Below are 13,776 nucleotides of genomic sequence, written 5' to 3'. Positions count from 1 at the left end.
CGCCTGCGCGTCCCTCGCGCCGGCCGCCCGCCCCTCCTAGCGCCTCCCCGCCACCCCGCCCCAGGCCGGGCGCCGGGAAATGGGCGGGAAGGCCGCGCGGCGAGAGCCTGCGGCCCCGTCCAATCAATGCCGCCCGTCTCCCGCTCGCGGCTCCCCATTGGCCTTCTCTCTCCGGAGGCGGGGAGAAGGGGCCGGGCGTCTGCCTGCCTCTTGGCCAATCGCCGGGCCCACCGCGCGCGCCCCTGGTTGCCCCTGGAAACCCAACAGCCAGCGTCTGGGATCCGCCGCGCCCACAGAGCTGGGGGGAGATGGACGGCAGCTCCGAGCACCGTGGGGACCCCGAGGGGGAAGACGGAGATGTGGCGAACCTGTCCTCCAAGCTGTCTGGGATCAAGGCCATCTCTGGCCCCCACTCCCCGGCCGAACCGCCGGAGCCGGAGCCGGGGACCGTAGAGGCTTCGGAGGCAGGCTCCGCCGAGGACGAGCCCGCCGAGCCTGCCGAGCCCGCCGAGCCCCCGGAAGCGCCGGCGGCCACGGAGGCTGTGGACAAGGCGGGACCCGGGGAGCCGGCCGACGCCGCGCCTGAGGAGACAGCCCAGCCGTGGCCCGAAGGCGGGTCCGCGGAACCCGAGGAGAGGGCGGAGGAGGAGAGGAAGGAGGCGGAGGAGCAGGAGGCGGAGGAGGAGAGGGAGGAGGAGGAGGAGGAGAGGAAGGAGGAGGAGAGGGAGGAAGAGGAGAGGGTGGAGGAGGAGGCCGCGGCAGCGGCGGTCAAGCGGAGGAGGAAGGAAGCCCCCTCGGCGGTCTCTGCGCGGCTGTCCACCACCGGCCAGGAAGAGGCTGCGCCAGCCCGGGAAGCTGAGCGGGAAGAGGGGAAAGAGAAGGGGGAGGAGGAGAAGGAGAGCGAGGAAATCAAGGAGAGAGGTGTGCAAGGAAGCCCGGTGAAAGGCAAGGAAAAGGAGGAAGGTCAGAGACTGGACGAGGAGGACGACGAATGGACCGAGGAGATGCAGAGGCTGCAGGAGCAGCAGCTGCGCGCTGAGCTCCTGGAACAGCACCGGGCACTGGTGGCAGAACGCGGTACCTACCAGCGCTACAACGTCTACCTGCAGCACCAGATCTCAGAGGCGCTGCGCAAGAAGAAGGGCCTGGATGCCGCCGACGTGCCCGACAGGGGCATGGAGCCCGAGGCCCCGGAGAAAGAGCAGGCCTACCTCCAGCATCTGGCCTTGCTGGAGGAGCTGAGGAAGCAAGAGGCGGACGACCTGCACTGGTATCACCAGGAGCTGGCGCAGCTCAAGAAGCAGTGCCGGCAGGTACTCTCCCGGGTGGAGAAGGAATGGGCAGACTTCCAGGCACTCAAGAAGCAGGTGGTGATGCAGGCCATGGGCAGCTGTTGGATGCGCGGCGGTCGCCAGGCCGCTCTGCGAGAGGTGGAGCAGATCCAGGCGCTGGAGGATAAGAAGGAGAAGGAGATGAGCGCCGTGAGGCTAGAGAACGTGCAACTAAAGCAGAGCCTGGTGCATTTTGAAACTCGGATGAGGGCCCAGGAGGACCTGACGGAGGGGCTGCTGCTCATTGACTTTGAACAGCTGAAGATTGAGAACCAGACCTTCAATGAAAAAGTGGAGGAGCGAAACGAGAAACTCTTAAAACTGCACAACAAGGTGACCAACAACGTGCAAATAATAACCCACGTGAAGGAGAAGTTACACTTTGTGGACATAGAAAACGTGTGCAAAAAGACCCGGCTTTTGGAAATTGAGGCTCAGGTGGCCCTGAGGAGGGACATCTTGACCAGGACTAAGCAGGCCCGGGACAGACTGCGGGCTGACAACGTCAAGCTGAATCAGAGGTCTGGGCTTCTAGGCAAGGAGCTACTCCTTCGGGACATGGAAGAGAAGGTGGACAGGACGGAAGCGCTCAAGCAGCACATAGAGTCCCTGAAGCGCCACCACGCCGGGCTTACCGTGTCCTGCAGAGGCGTGAAGCAGAAGATCAGGGAAGCCAAAGCCTTCCTCCCGTCCTAACAAACACCCACGACGGGAAGGGGCAGTGGAACGTCTTCAACCTCAGCCACTTGTGTCCTTCGTTAACTTTTATTCTCCACTTGCGGCCGTTCTTTAAAAGGCCTGCGATATCGGGGATGAAGCTGTATTCTGTATTAATCTCATCATTTTCAGCTCCTGAATTAGTCCTGAGCAGAACTGGGTTCGCCATCAGTTCTACAGGGGGCGAAGTAAAATAGGTCCAGAGAAACAGCCCTGGCGGGTTAATAGATTAGAGGCGTCAGAAGCCTTGTTGCATCTGAGCGATTCCATAATTTCAGTGACCCGACCCTGAGGAACACTGAGCCTCTTCATACCTCAGAGGGTTCAACAAACGGGCGGGGGACCAAGAAATGTCCTGTGCATTCAGCTCATTATTAAATCCCCTTTGAACGTATTCAACTGTGTGGTTCTGAGTCACATCCTCAACTCAAAGCTCACCCATTTCCTTCAGTGAGTCCAAACTTGTTTTGTCAGTAAGTAGCACTGCCGTCTGGCCGGTAAACAAGCCGAGGGCAACGGGAGAAATGATAAGGAGGAAAAGGGGCTGAGGTTCTGTCCTCTTTCCTTTTTCCATGAGAGAAGGCTCGGTCAGACCGTTAACGTTTGCTTCTGGCTCAACAGTCTGACATTCTAACGAAACATTTTCTGGGACCCTCTAAAGAAACGCACTGGGGCGCCTGGCGGCTCAGATGGTGAAGCATCTGCCTTCCGGCCGGGTCACGACCCACAGGGTTCTGGGATCGAGCCCCACATCCGGCTCCCGGCTCAGCAGGGAGTCTGCTCTTGCCTCTCCCACTGCTTGTGCTGTGTCTCTCTCGCAAATGAATAAATAAAATCTTTTTTTAAAACCGCATTTATCTATACAAAACCATGAAATTTTGTTTTCCAGCGAAGACAAAATGATTGTACAGTGCTGTTTGGCCAGGTGCAAAATATGCGAGTGGCCTTTTGTTCTCAGCAAGATATTTTTGGATCTTGGCAAGAGGACAGTCACCATGCACCTGATTTTACTCTGCACCACATACTAAAGTGTCTAGTAGTCCTTGTGCTGATGTAAGAAACGCCTGGTGGGTCTAGCTCTTTCATCCAGAACCAGTGACTCCATTTCCAGTTTTTGGCACTTCTGGAGCTAGGGGCCTGGTTTTACCTCCTCTTCCTTTTAAATTGAATTTTGAGATGTGCAGATTTGGGGTCAGGGTACTCTCCCATCCCTAGACTGAAGGAGGTCGTGAGGATGAGCTAGTTTTGGGTGCCGAATGCCTGTAAAGAAAGGTAGAAACCCCCTCCAGGCAGATGACTCCATTCGTGGTGAGAAGATCCCAATGACCTTTACTTTTGGGGGTGCGATTGTTTTCTAAGGTGTGTTCCCTTTGAAGCCAATAAAGGTTGATGACAATTCCTTTTCTAACTTTTACAGCTTGGATACACTCTTTTATAGGAACATACGTTTCAAACCACACAAAGGTAACAATGAGGGGAGTAAAAAGCATTGACTTCCTGTTTCCTCTTCCGTTCTAGCCTCTACACCTATCTTCCCTCCACCCCGCTCACCGAGGCCACAGAGAAGCAGTAAATGGCAGCAAGCAGAACCTGGTTTTCTTTGTGCCTCGTGCTGAGAGCTGCACAGGCCCACTGGGGTCTTTGGTGGTTCAGAGTGAACTGGCACCATGCTCCGTGCCTCCCCCAAGCAGGCAGCTGTCCTTGCCAGAGTGTCTGTCCCTCCGGCTCACTAGCGGCTGAGGAGGTATTTTCAGCGGACTTGGACCCGCTGGCCGCACCGAGCACTCCCCCATCAGCCCCGAACCGGGCAGACCGGCCTCTTGAGGGCGCGGGATACAGAGACAGGCAGCTGGCATTGCTTTCAGCTGCAAAGTTACCAAATTACATTCTCTCCTGCTAGAGATGTTACAATTCATTAGAAGAGAAATAATCTGTTGATTACTTCACAATGAGGTTCCTTCTAATTCAATTACGGGAGAGCTCTTGATCATGAAATAGCAACCCATTCACGAAGTGTTTCTTCAGCTCACCTCTGAGGAAGAATGCCACAGACCCCCCAGTCTCACTGACGGGCCCCATCCCAGCCTCTGACCCCCTGCTCTGTGACTGTGTGCTTAGCTCTCTGGACCCCAGGGAGACAGAGGCCCGGGAGGTAAGGACCGTCATCCTCGGAAACAGCACGATGCCCACCTAGCCCATAACCGAGGCTCTATGGGTTGTTGGGTTACTAACACGTCACCATCATGGCATTCTCGTTTTCTGGCAAGAAGTGTTGCTCAAATGCCTAGGATAGGCAGACGCGCTGAGTCCTGTATCAGACTCGAAAAGAAGCACAGGCAGCAAGAGGAGGTTTCCAGAAGTAGAACCGATGAGGAAAATGACGGCCCATTCCCGCAGGGACCGCCTCCGGGGAGGCTGCCTCCCTCTAGGAAGATAAAGGGAAGGGAGGGCGGCTGGACTAGAGACGTCTGACATCAAAGGCTTTCAAAGATCTTGGCAAAAAGGAGGGCCTGCAAAATGCAGGCACAATACAGTCTGAGGTGTTACACAACACAACTTCTTTTGAAATGGGTCCGAGTTGGAAGTGTCCCCTTCGGTGTCACAGGCGGCTTGCGCGGTGGGCAGGAGGGCTCGGGCACTCCCTGCTAGAGCCCAAGGCATCGGAAAGGAAACACTTCATTGGGAGGTGCGCGGCGTTCCTGGGGCTTACGGCTTTTGAGATTTTAAAATGACGTAATGGAGAGACGTGCTTTCTTTTCTTCGGAGGCGGGTCTGCAGCCATAATGTAGACTTCTGCACTTGGCCGGGTATTCCTGTCTGATAAAACCGCAGCAGAGTTAATGCACCCCGATCTGCAACTTGGGTTATAACGTGGAGGCCACGTTCATGTGAGAAGGACGAGCCATGCAAGGGGTGTGACTGGGAAGGGCTCCGGGGCCTGTGGCTGAGCTGAGCCGCTGGCGAGATCGGGGGGCCGCGGGCAGAGCACCGCTCCTGGTCCGCGCCTCTAGCTTGTCCGCGTGCCTGCCGGAACCCTGTCTACACAGGTGGGGGTTTGAATGAATACAGTTACACGTGCCCCAGCTTTTTACCTGATGCAAGCTTCTAACATTTCACCGAAAGGACGCCAGGGCTGAGCACAAAGTGCGTCTAGGAGGAAGACGGTCAAATAGGGACACGCGCAGATAAGGGCTTTGGACTCAGGCTGGCCTGAATTCTGATTTCTGGTCGTGACCTGGGACAGACACTCCACCTCTCTAACCCTCAGCGCTCTCCCTTGTAAAACGGGGTAAAATTACATAAGTCGTTATATGAAAAAAGTATCTCTCCCCAGGTACTGAAATTAGGATTTTTATTTCTTGTATTTCCAAATTGTGTACAACGAACATGCAGTTTTAATAAGTAAGGGGAAAATACTGATTTTTAAAATCCCTAAATTCCCCCAGGAGTTCAGATACTAAAAGTTTGTGTGTCAGGAGCACGATTCGAGCTCTCTCTGGTGATGTTTCTTTAAATGACACAATTAATCCAGCATCCTATTTTCACCCTCACAAGCCAGCGGATGGATACTGGCACCCTTTTTAAGCTCTGGGTACAGAAAAGAAACATGAGGCTCAGAGACTCTAAATACTCCTGTTCTGACCTCTTAAATAACACCTGACACGGGAGCTGTTTTTGGCTGGATCAGCTTCTACCAGGAGCTTGGGAGTGGGGTCAAGAAGCTGCAGGAACAATGTCTAGGAACCGAGAGACCGGGGTCAGGCCGGAGCGGGGGTAACTCGTGCTGTCCGGGGAGAAGGCCACTGCCCCTCCCACAGGCTTAGGCATTCTGGGAGCAGGGGCCTTGGCATGGCCGTGCCCCATGGAGCAGGAACCTTCTAGAGCCAGCTGGCTGCAGGTGATGCGGGGCTCACAGAGAAGCCTGAGCTCCCGAGCCAGCCCGGAGCTCCAGGCCTCTCAGAAGTACCCGGGGACGGTGAGCTCCTGCGTGGGGGGCTAAGGACTCGCCTTGGCTCTGAGGCTTCCCTCTGCTGGCCACGCCCCTCCCGATAACCAGTGGCTCTTCTCAAGGTCCAGCTCAATCTTTGTACTGGTGCAGAACCTCACTCCCTCTCTGGGCCTTGGTGGCAGGCTCCACATTTTGGGTGGTGGTTTTTAAACGGTCGGCCCCCCGGCTTCTCTTGGGAAAGCAGTCCACAACTTTCACCCCCAAGGCTGGTGGATCCCCAAGGTCGTTCCCGAGCCGGCCGTCAGGCGTTGCTGTCTCATTGCCAGCAGGCTGGTTCCTTGCGCACAGGAGGCATTCAGGTGAGTGAATCCAGGCCTCACCCCAAACCCCGCACTTGGAGTCGAGGCCAGAGCGAGAGGAGGAAGGCTTCCAAAGGCCCCAGCGCAAACCTGTTCCCTGGGGAGGAGGTTAAGCAAGGGCTCAGGAGCCTCAGAGACGGAGTCTAAACCCCAGCCCCGCTAACTGGCTGCAGGAGCCCAAGCAGATCGGCTTTCTGTGTCACACCTTTGGAATGGGGACAGTGACAGAGCTGCTGCGGAGAAACGAGGCCATTCACAGAACTCAGCCTGGGGCCCGGGGCAGGTGCGGCAGACAGCAAGCCCTGGGACACGACTGCCGTCCAGCACGGCCACCCTCGGCCACAATACCCCTCCGCCCCTGGCCTGTGCCAGGGGCAGGAAAGGTTAACAGTGGACCACAGCAGCCACGGATCCCCTGGTGAGAAAGATGGGAGCCTCGTGCTGGGGGCCGAAGACACGGGAGCGAACGCCCTGACCGGAGCCGTGCGGTTTCTGCGGAAGAGAAGTGGGGAGACCAGTGACGGGGCGGAGGGTACGGAGTGGCCCAGCACGGGCCGTCGGCCTCGCTGACACAGGAGGGGCAGCACTGTCTGCTCAGGCGTGCTGTGCAGGGCACGTAGGGACTCTCCTGGGGGACCGGGAGGGTTCCCCACCTTCTGGCTGGGCCTCCTGCCCTCGGCCGAACGGCTGGCACCACAAGCACGGGTGACATACGTGAGCGCACACGTAAGCACTTGCTCTGACTGGCACCAAGTGACCTCTCGGACCGTGTCACGCTCACTGCCCCATGGTGGGGCGGCAGGGCTGACCTCCGCCCTGGAGCTGGGAGCGGAGGCGCACCGCGGTCACCCGCGGGCTGGTGGGGGGTTGCACGGCGGCACCTGGCCGACCAGGCTCTGAGCAGGAGCCCAGGTGGGTGTGCAGCCCCGCCGCTGGCGCAGGGTGAGCACGTGCTCGCTGTGGGATCGGGGGCAGGAAAGGGTCAGCGAGTCTGAGGGGCCCCTTTGGCTTGAGAGGGGCACACCAAACTCCCACACCCCTGGACCAAATTAACATAACCACCACCTTTATCTAACCGAGCACAGTAAGTGGGTTTTAAACGAACGCGACGCCGGGCGCCGGGCCGGCTCGGTCGGTGAGGCGGCGGCCCTCGGCTCAGGCCAGGGTCCCAGGGTCCTGGGGTCGCGCCCCGCATCGGGCTCCGCCTGTCACCCCCTTTGTGTTCTCTCGCACGCGCTCTCTCGCAAAAAAATCTTAAAAAGAATCAATGACGCGAAGCTCAAGGTCAAATTTCGCCGTACTTGGAGGTGAGAGCTTCAATTTTAAACCAACTGCAGTGAACTAAGTAACAATTTTAATGACTTTATTTAATAAAACCACATATTTACAATTCGAAAAGTCCTAATTCAATAGACTTTACTAAATAAAATTAAAGGTTAACTGTACAAGCAATTAAAACATGATATGTAGCAAGTATTATCAGGAAATTTCTATCAGCAAACTATTCAAAATAGTCAAAAACTGAGCAGTTAAAAAGTACCTTTTAAAGTGAACATTGTTTCTAGATGGGCTTTCAGGGACTGCTGGGGATGCGGCTCTTGACTCTAAAGTGCCAGATGCACAAGGTCCCGAAGCCCAAGTCTTAGACCCGGACAACCCACGGCTCGGGGCCCGAAAGTGCAGACTTGCAGGGGCGTGGCCTTTCAGTCGGCTCCCCCGTTTTTCTAAACGATGGGGTCCGACAGAGCAGCCCGACCCCACGGAAAGCGGCCACGCGGCCCGAGCTCCCAGCCTCTGGGGTGGACACAGCCAACCGGCAAGACCCCGGGCGGTCCCTGAACAGGTCATGGAAACCTCCTGTGAGCTAGAGATTTGGTAAGTATTCCGGATCGGCACGGAATCCCGTTAAAAAACTTAATGCATACGTGGTGATGGAAGTCCCAAGAGACGGATGTCAGACTGCCCGACGAAGTGTTAAGGGCTGGGGTTCGAACGCGCGGGACGAGCCGCGGACGCGTCCTGCAGCAGCGGCCCTTCCCGTCCCGGCTGAGGAACATCTGTATGTGCAGTAAGAAAATACATACACCTTTCAGAACAGAAAGCCCATGTCCAGGAATGACACTCGGCACGTGTGGGCAGAGGGCCGGGCCCCGGGGGTCAGCGGGCTGGCTGCGTCTGGAAGCGCGAGCCCTCGCGAAGATGGGACGCCTCCTCCGAGAGGGCAGCCGGGTCAGCACTTCCAGGCTGAGGCAGAGAGTGGGTCCGAGATGCTCCCCAACCTCCCCGGAGAATTCAGTTAAGAAGACAGGGGGACAAAGCAAGTCCAGGAAATGGGACACACGGCCTCGGCGTGGCCCCCTGCCCCTGCCTGTGCCGCCGCAGAAGGCCCAGGAAAGCGAGGCCGCAGGGAGGCCACCGCCCCTGCCCCGCCTCGTGGAAAGCCGGCTCTCTCGGAGCCTGGGGCGCTCCCCAAGTCAGCACCGAGGGCAGCCGGGGGACGTCCCCCTGGGGAGTGTGGCTGAGGGGGCAGCAGAGCGCCCTCCGACCGGGTTGCCCGAACACATCGGCCGGATCAGCGCGTGGGGACCGGTCTCCACAGGCCTGCCCGTCGTCCGGGCTCCTCTGCGTGAAAACCGCTCACGGCTTCAAATGTGCATGACCACAGCGCTTGTAACAAAATGCTTAAAGTCAGTCAAGGAAAAGTCTGAACAAGAAAGTTGCTGATGAACTTGGGGAAAACCCAGCTAAACGGGGAGAGGCCGACGGGACAAACGCTGGGAGCCCCGACAAGGCCGTCCGCGTGCGGCCACTCCTCCGCCCGCTCAACGGTCTCTCTTTAAACCAAAGGCGCGAGGAGGGAACCACTGCTACTCAGGACCGATCCTGCCGCTCAGGTGACAGACGAAAGAGCGGCATTCTGGGAGAGCAAGGCGCAGGCTCCCCCCGCCACCCCAGCGTCTGCGCGCAGAAGGTGTGGGGGGCTGAAGCCTGTCTCCCGTCTCGGGCCTCCTGTGTGAGCAGCTCCTCCTGCTCAGGAGATGGGGGGAGCAATCTCGGGACAGCAGGGGTTCCCTGGAACCCAAGCCGCCGTTTTCAGCTCTCGCGCTCTGATTCTGTCAAGCCGACAGTGGAGAAAGGCCAACCTGAACGTCAGGTCAAATCCCAGGGAGCCCACGGGCACGCTGGGCGAGCTTTCCTTTCATGCTATCTGTGGTAGGTGGGCTTTAAAACAGGACCCCGGCCCTGGAACGGTTCTCGTGGTGAACTGAACCAACAACTCCTTCCTCGCTCAAGCAGGTCAATGAGCCAGTAACGCCTCAAGGCCTCCTAAGTAGCATTTGTCACGCGCCTTGGCTAAGGAAGACCGTGATGTACTTTTCATCAGCTGACATAAAAGCATGCCAATTTAATGAACTCTTGTGAAATGAGGTGGGGGGTCGGCCCCTGCCTTATTGTTACGCCATGCGGAACACGCAGTCCCGGCCGCGGCCGACACTAGCTCATCGCTCCACTGCGCCACTCAAGGCGAAGCCTCGGTTTAGTTCTTTAAAAGTTGTTTGTTTTAAGGCCAACGTCAGTGTTAGGATCAAACACGGAAAGAGCCCGTTCTTCTCGGCTGTCAGTGAGCCCGTCTGAAACAACGCGGGTGCCGCCGGGAGATCTGCTCGGGGGCCGAGCGCGATTCTGCCGGCCGCTCAGTGTCTGAGAGACGGGCTTCCTTTCTCCGTGTCGCGGCTGTCCTTCTGCAAGGCAGTCAGCACCTGGGAATCACAGGGGAGACGTCCGTGGGTGATCTGCAAACACACTGAACACAGGCCCTGCCAGGTGTGGCGACAGGCCTCGCGGCCTCCTGGCTGGTATCTCTGCCCCCTGCCCCCACCTCCACCACTCCTGTTCTACCCCCTGCACCCGCAGCCAGAGCCCTCCTCCTAACGCGGAACTCAACTGTGCCGTCTCTGGCCTGAAGTCCTCCAACCACGTCCCCCCAGCCACAGCACCACCGTCAGGACTCGGCTAAACTGTGGCTCGAGCCCGGCGCTCGCCACCACCCAAGCCAGGCTCTCCAGTCCTGGACGCTAACAAGTGCCCCTGAGCCTTTCCGTGCAGCCCCTCTGTTGCCTGCCTCCCTCTTCCCCAGCGAACCAGGTGCCCCTGCAAGGCTAACACCCTCCTGGGCTTTCCCAAAGTGACCGCACTCCCAGCTCTGCGCTCGCCCGGCTCCTACCTACCACCGTCATTTTTAAAGACTACATCCCACTCTGCCCGCTCAGTACCAGCAGTGCCGCCAACAGAGGCTCCGTTTACTGACCGCCCACGTGGGGCACCTCTCCGGGGACCTCACGCGCAGCAGCTGTTAGTCAGACAGCAAGGGCAGGAAAGTTGAAGCCCCATGGTCAGGCACCTGAGCAACAGACACTCACAGGAGCAGGAGCGGCTCTTCAAACAGCTCGTATGCAATCGGACCTAGATTGCCGGGAATTCAAAACCAGGGGCTAATCGACTCGGGTCAGGCGCTATGTCAGTTTAACCGAATCACAAATGACCAGGGGTGAAGCAGAAACACTTTATGTAGTTTCAGATGAATTGCACAGAAGGAAGTCCCCCTCTCTACCTCTAAGTTGATGGGACTGCCAGGCACACACACTCATTCACTTGTCTGTAAAGCTCTCCAGGGTCCTGACCTAAAGCGGAGCATGTAAGTGGAATGTGTATAGACCACAATTCCCATGGAGCCTAACACGAAATAAATCCCATGATGCCCCCCCACCCCCACCACCAGGCTGACTCCCATCGTGATCCCGGGATTATAAAATGCCCTACTATCTGACAACCGCTGACCTAGTTTTAAGCAAACATTTTACCTTGTCCCTGAAACACGAAAAGGGAAACAGACCTGGGTTTACCCCTGCCCTCTGCGTGCCTGCGTGGGGGACGCGCATGGCGTGAAGACCAGCGACAAGGAGCAGCAGATCGGCAGACCCGCGACTGCATGTGCAAAGTCAGGTAGTGACCAAGCTACGTGTGGGACAAAGGCCATCAGGAAAGGCCTTGGCTTTCTGCAGCGACTTCAGAAACCCTGCAAGCAAGTGAACCACGGAGACCACAGCACGCCGTCCCGCACAGGCCGGCTTCACAGGCACGCCACCCAGGCCGTCGCACAGGGTCTCTACCCACGGGGGCCTACGCAGCTGCACGCTCTGCGGTCACCTTCTTGAAACTCTTAGCAGTGCTGACCAGTGGTCCCAGGTTTCCACTGACTTCTTAACCAGAGAAAGGCTCTTTCTCCCTCTCGTCAGATCCCTGATAACTATACAGCCAGTCCTGCACACACGAGCGGAGCGTGCTAAGTTTTACTGAGATGTGATTCCTTACCATATAACGTGTCCATTTAGAGCGTACAGTTCAAGAGTTTTAGTGTATTCATCGATGTGTGCGACATTACCACGGTCCGTTTCAAAGAACCCCGCATCCTCCGGCTCCCCCCTGCCCGCCCCGCCCCTGCCGGGCGACTACTCGCGGACTTCCTGTCTCCACAGAGGACGCTGTTCTGCACTTGCCTACAAACGGAATCACACAGCGTGTGGTCTCTAGTGTCCAGCTCTGTCCCTTCACGGGATGTTCTCACGGGATGTTCATGCGTGTTGTTGTGTGTGCAAGGACGTCATTCCTTTTTACAACAAAACGTATTTAATATTTCAGAAATGCAGATCATATCACCCAAGCACAAAACAGTGCCCCTGCCCTCCCTCCCAGTATCACCCAAGGTCCCACACTGCAGCCGTGCTTCTTCCCCAGAGACCTGCACAGAGAGGGAGCCTGCCAGCCAACGACGGCAGCATGTAACAGGACAGGAGGGACAGGAAGGGCCAGGATGAAGGGCCCAGGTGAGAGGGAACTTCTGTCTGGTTAATAAATGCACTGAACTGTACATTTTCAAAAGGGAGAATTTTATGGCATGTGAATTACATCTCCACAAAGCTGTCACTGTTATAAAAATAAACATGCTGCTAGAGAGATACAGCCTGATGGCCCATGAAGTAATCTTCAGACCCAACAGTCACCTTACAGGAAACACAGGGTTTGGGGACCACGCTGAACACCACCACCAGGACGTAACCAGCAAGACCCAGACTCTGGGAGACGCTGCAGGACACACGAGCTCATTTCTTCAGTAAACAGAGGACAAGGGATAAGAGGAGAGGTGGGGTAACCTATATATTAAAAAAGGACTAAAAAGATCTTTCGACTAGCGGCAGCGTCACCCTACCCAGACTACGAAGCCGCTGACACCTGAGACCGTATGAAACCGGAAAACGCCCGGAGAGCTGACAAGGACACGGGGCCCGTTATCTAGCTGACTCTATTTTAGTACGTATTTGAAATCTCCCCCTAATAGCAAAGGTCACAGGAGAGTACAAGCCTCCACAGATAGTCTCCAGCCACGACATGCTGCCCGGACAAGCTTTGAGCCGATATAGGGTCAAGAAGCAAGGCTTTATTTTTCCTTTCTCATACCATACAAACTTGAAGCCAGCTAACACCGGCCAATCCCACAGGGGCCAAGCCCCAGGCAGGACACCCAAAAGGGGTGAGAGAAATGTAGATGGAGGAGGCCCAGGCTGGACTTGCTCCCACACCGTCAATCAGCTGCTCCCAAGACTCAGCCACCAGGGGGCCAGCGTGACCCATCCCAGAGGAGCCATCCCTCAGCCCTCCTGTCCTCCAGTGAGCTCTGTGGGTCTCCTCTGTTTACCAGTGATGGGGGACAATCCCACCACCCTGCCCGGGGGCACACGCGGCGGAGGGGTGCTTGGTTTACAAAATGCCTTCTAAGGTGTGGTCAGCACAGTGCTGGCGAGAAATGCTGACCTCCCGATGTCACCGCCGGATGGGTGGGGGGCTTCTGTTACCCACCCTCCCTCTAACAGACGCTCAGAAGGACTGTCCAAGACCCCGCGTGGCAGAGCCGAGCCGCAAACCCAGGCTCCTGGTGTCCAGTCCAAGAAGGACTGTATTTAGAGAGGGCCGTTTGCTCGACAGGCACTTGGGAGCAAGGACTTCTTCGCTCAGGCTACTGAGCCAGGCTACTCTGCAGGAAAAAAGAGAACAAAAGACCATTTACCTGAGCCCACTTCCTGTTTCGACTCTGCATCTGAATCGTAGCTATGGAGGCAAACACTTCCTCCGAGGGCAGGTCGTCTGGGAGCCTCGTCAGGAACTGGGCTATGTGAATGAAGTCCATCTTCGTCAGGATGTCCTCGAACAGCTTCAGGATGCCCAGGGCCGTCCGGAACAGGAACCCTTCCCCGTCACGACAGAACACATCCCAGATACGACAGGCCAGGTCCAGGGGCAAAGATTTACTATACAAGGTAAAGATCCTGGGGAAAAAGTTTTGAGTTTTTCAGGTTTTGGACGG

At 56.9% G+C, this 13,776-nt stretch overlaps 2 protein-coding genes across 8 annotated transcripts in view; one reads left to right on the top strand and one right to left on the bottom strand.

Moving 5' to 3' along the window:
- The first annotated feature begins 308 nt into the window (after positions 1–308).
- On the top strand, positions 309–2,781 carry CCDC96 (coiled-coil domain containing 96). Its single transcript, XM_040625277.1, has 2 exons — positions 309–601; positions 689–2,781. The coding sequence occupies exons 1-2, from the start codon at positions 309–311 to the stop codon at positions 2,025–2,027; spliced, it is 1,632 nt and encodes a 543-aa protein (XP_040481211.1). The 3' UTR covers positions 2,028–2,781.
- Positions 2,782–7,705: 4,924 nt separating this feature from the next.
- The window catches only part of TBC1D14 (TBC1 domain family member 14), a 99,007-nt gene continuing 92,936 nt past the window's right edge, over positions 7,706–13,776 (bottom strand). For 5 of the 7 annotated variants that reach the window (XM_040624849.1, XM_040624850.1, XM_040624852.1 and 2 more), the window contains 2 exons: positions 13,480–13,738; positions 7,706–10,117 (listed from right to left, as the gene is read on the bottom strand). In XM_040624849.1, coding sequence (XP_040480783.1) covers positions 10,052–10,117; positions 13,480–13,738 — 325 coding nt within the window. In that variant the 3' untranslated portion in view covers positions 7,706–10,051. Of the gene's footprint in view, positions 10,118–12,832; positions 13,447–13,479; positions 13,739–13,776 lie in introns of those variants that run through there. The other 2 variants (XM_040624851.1, XR_005833377.1) reach the window with 2 other exon arrangements.

Source organism: Ursus maritimus, unplaced genomic scaffold (assembly GCF_017311325.1).
Source record: "Ursus maritimus isolate PB19 unplaced genomic scaffold, ASM1731132v1 scaffold_8, whole genome shotgun sequence".
NCBI classification, from domain to species: Eukaryota; Metazoa; Chordata; class Mammalia; order Carnivora; family Ursidae; genus Ursus; species Ursus maritimus.
The sequence above is the reverse complement of the archived record's forward strand: the minus strand, read 5'-3'. Positions and strand labels throughout refer to the sequence as shown.

What these genes read in the sequence shown, in the direction of transcription:
- CCDC96 (XM_040625277.1), top strand. Translation starts at nt 309, where the DNA reads ATGGACGGCAGCTCCGAGCACCGTGGGGACCCCGAGGGGGAAGACGGA. An exon ending in CCTGAGGAGACAGCCCAGCC is followed by an intron (nt 602 to 688) that starts GTGGCCCGAAGG and finishes GGAGGAGGAGAG; the next exon opens with GGAGGAGGAGGAGGAGGAGA.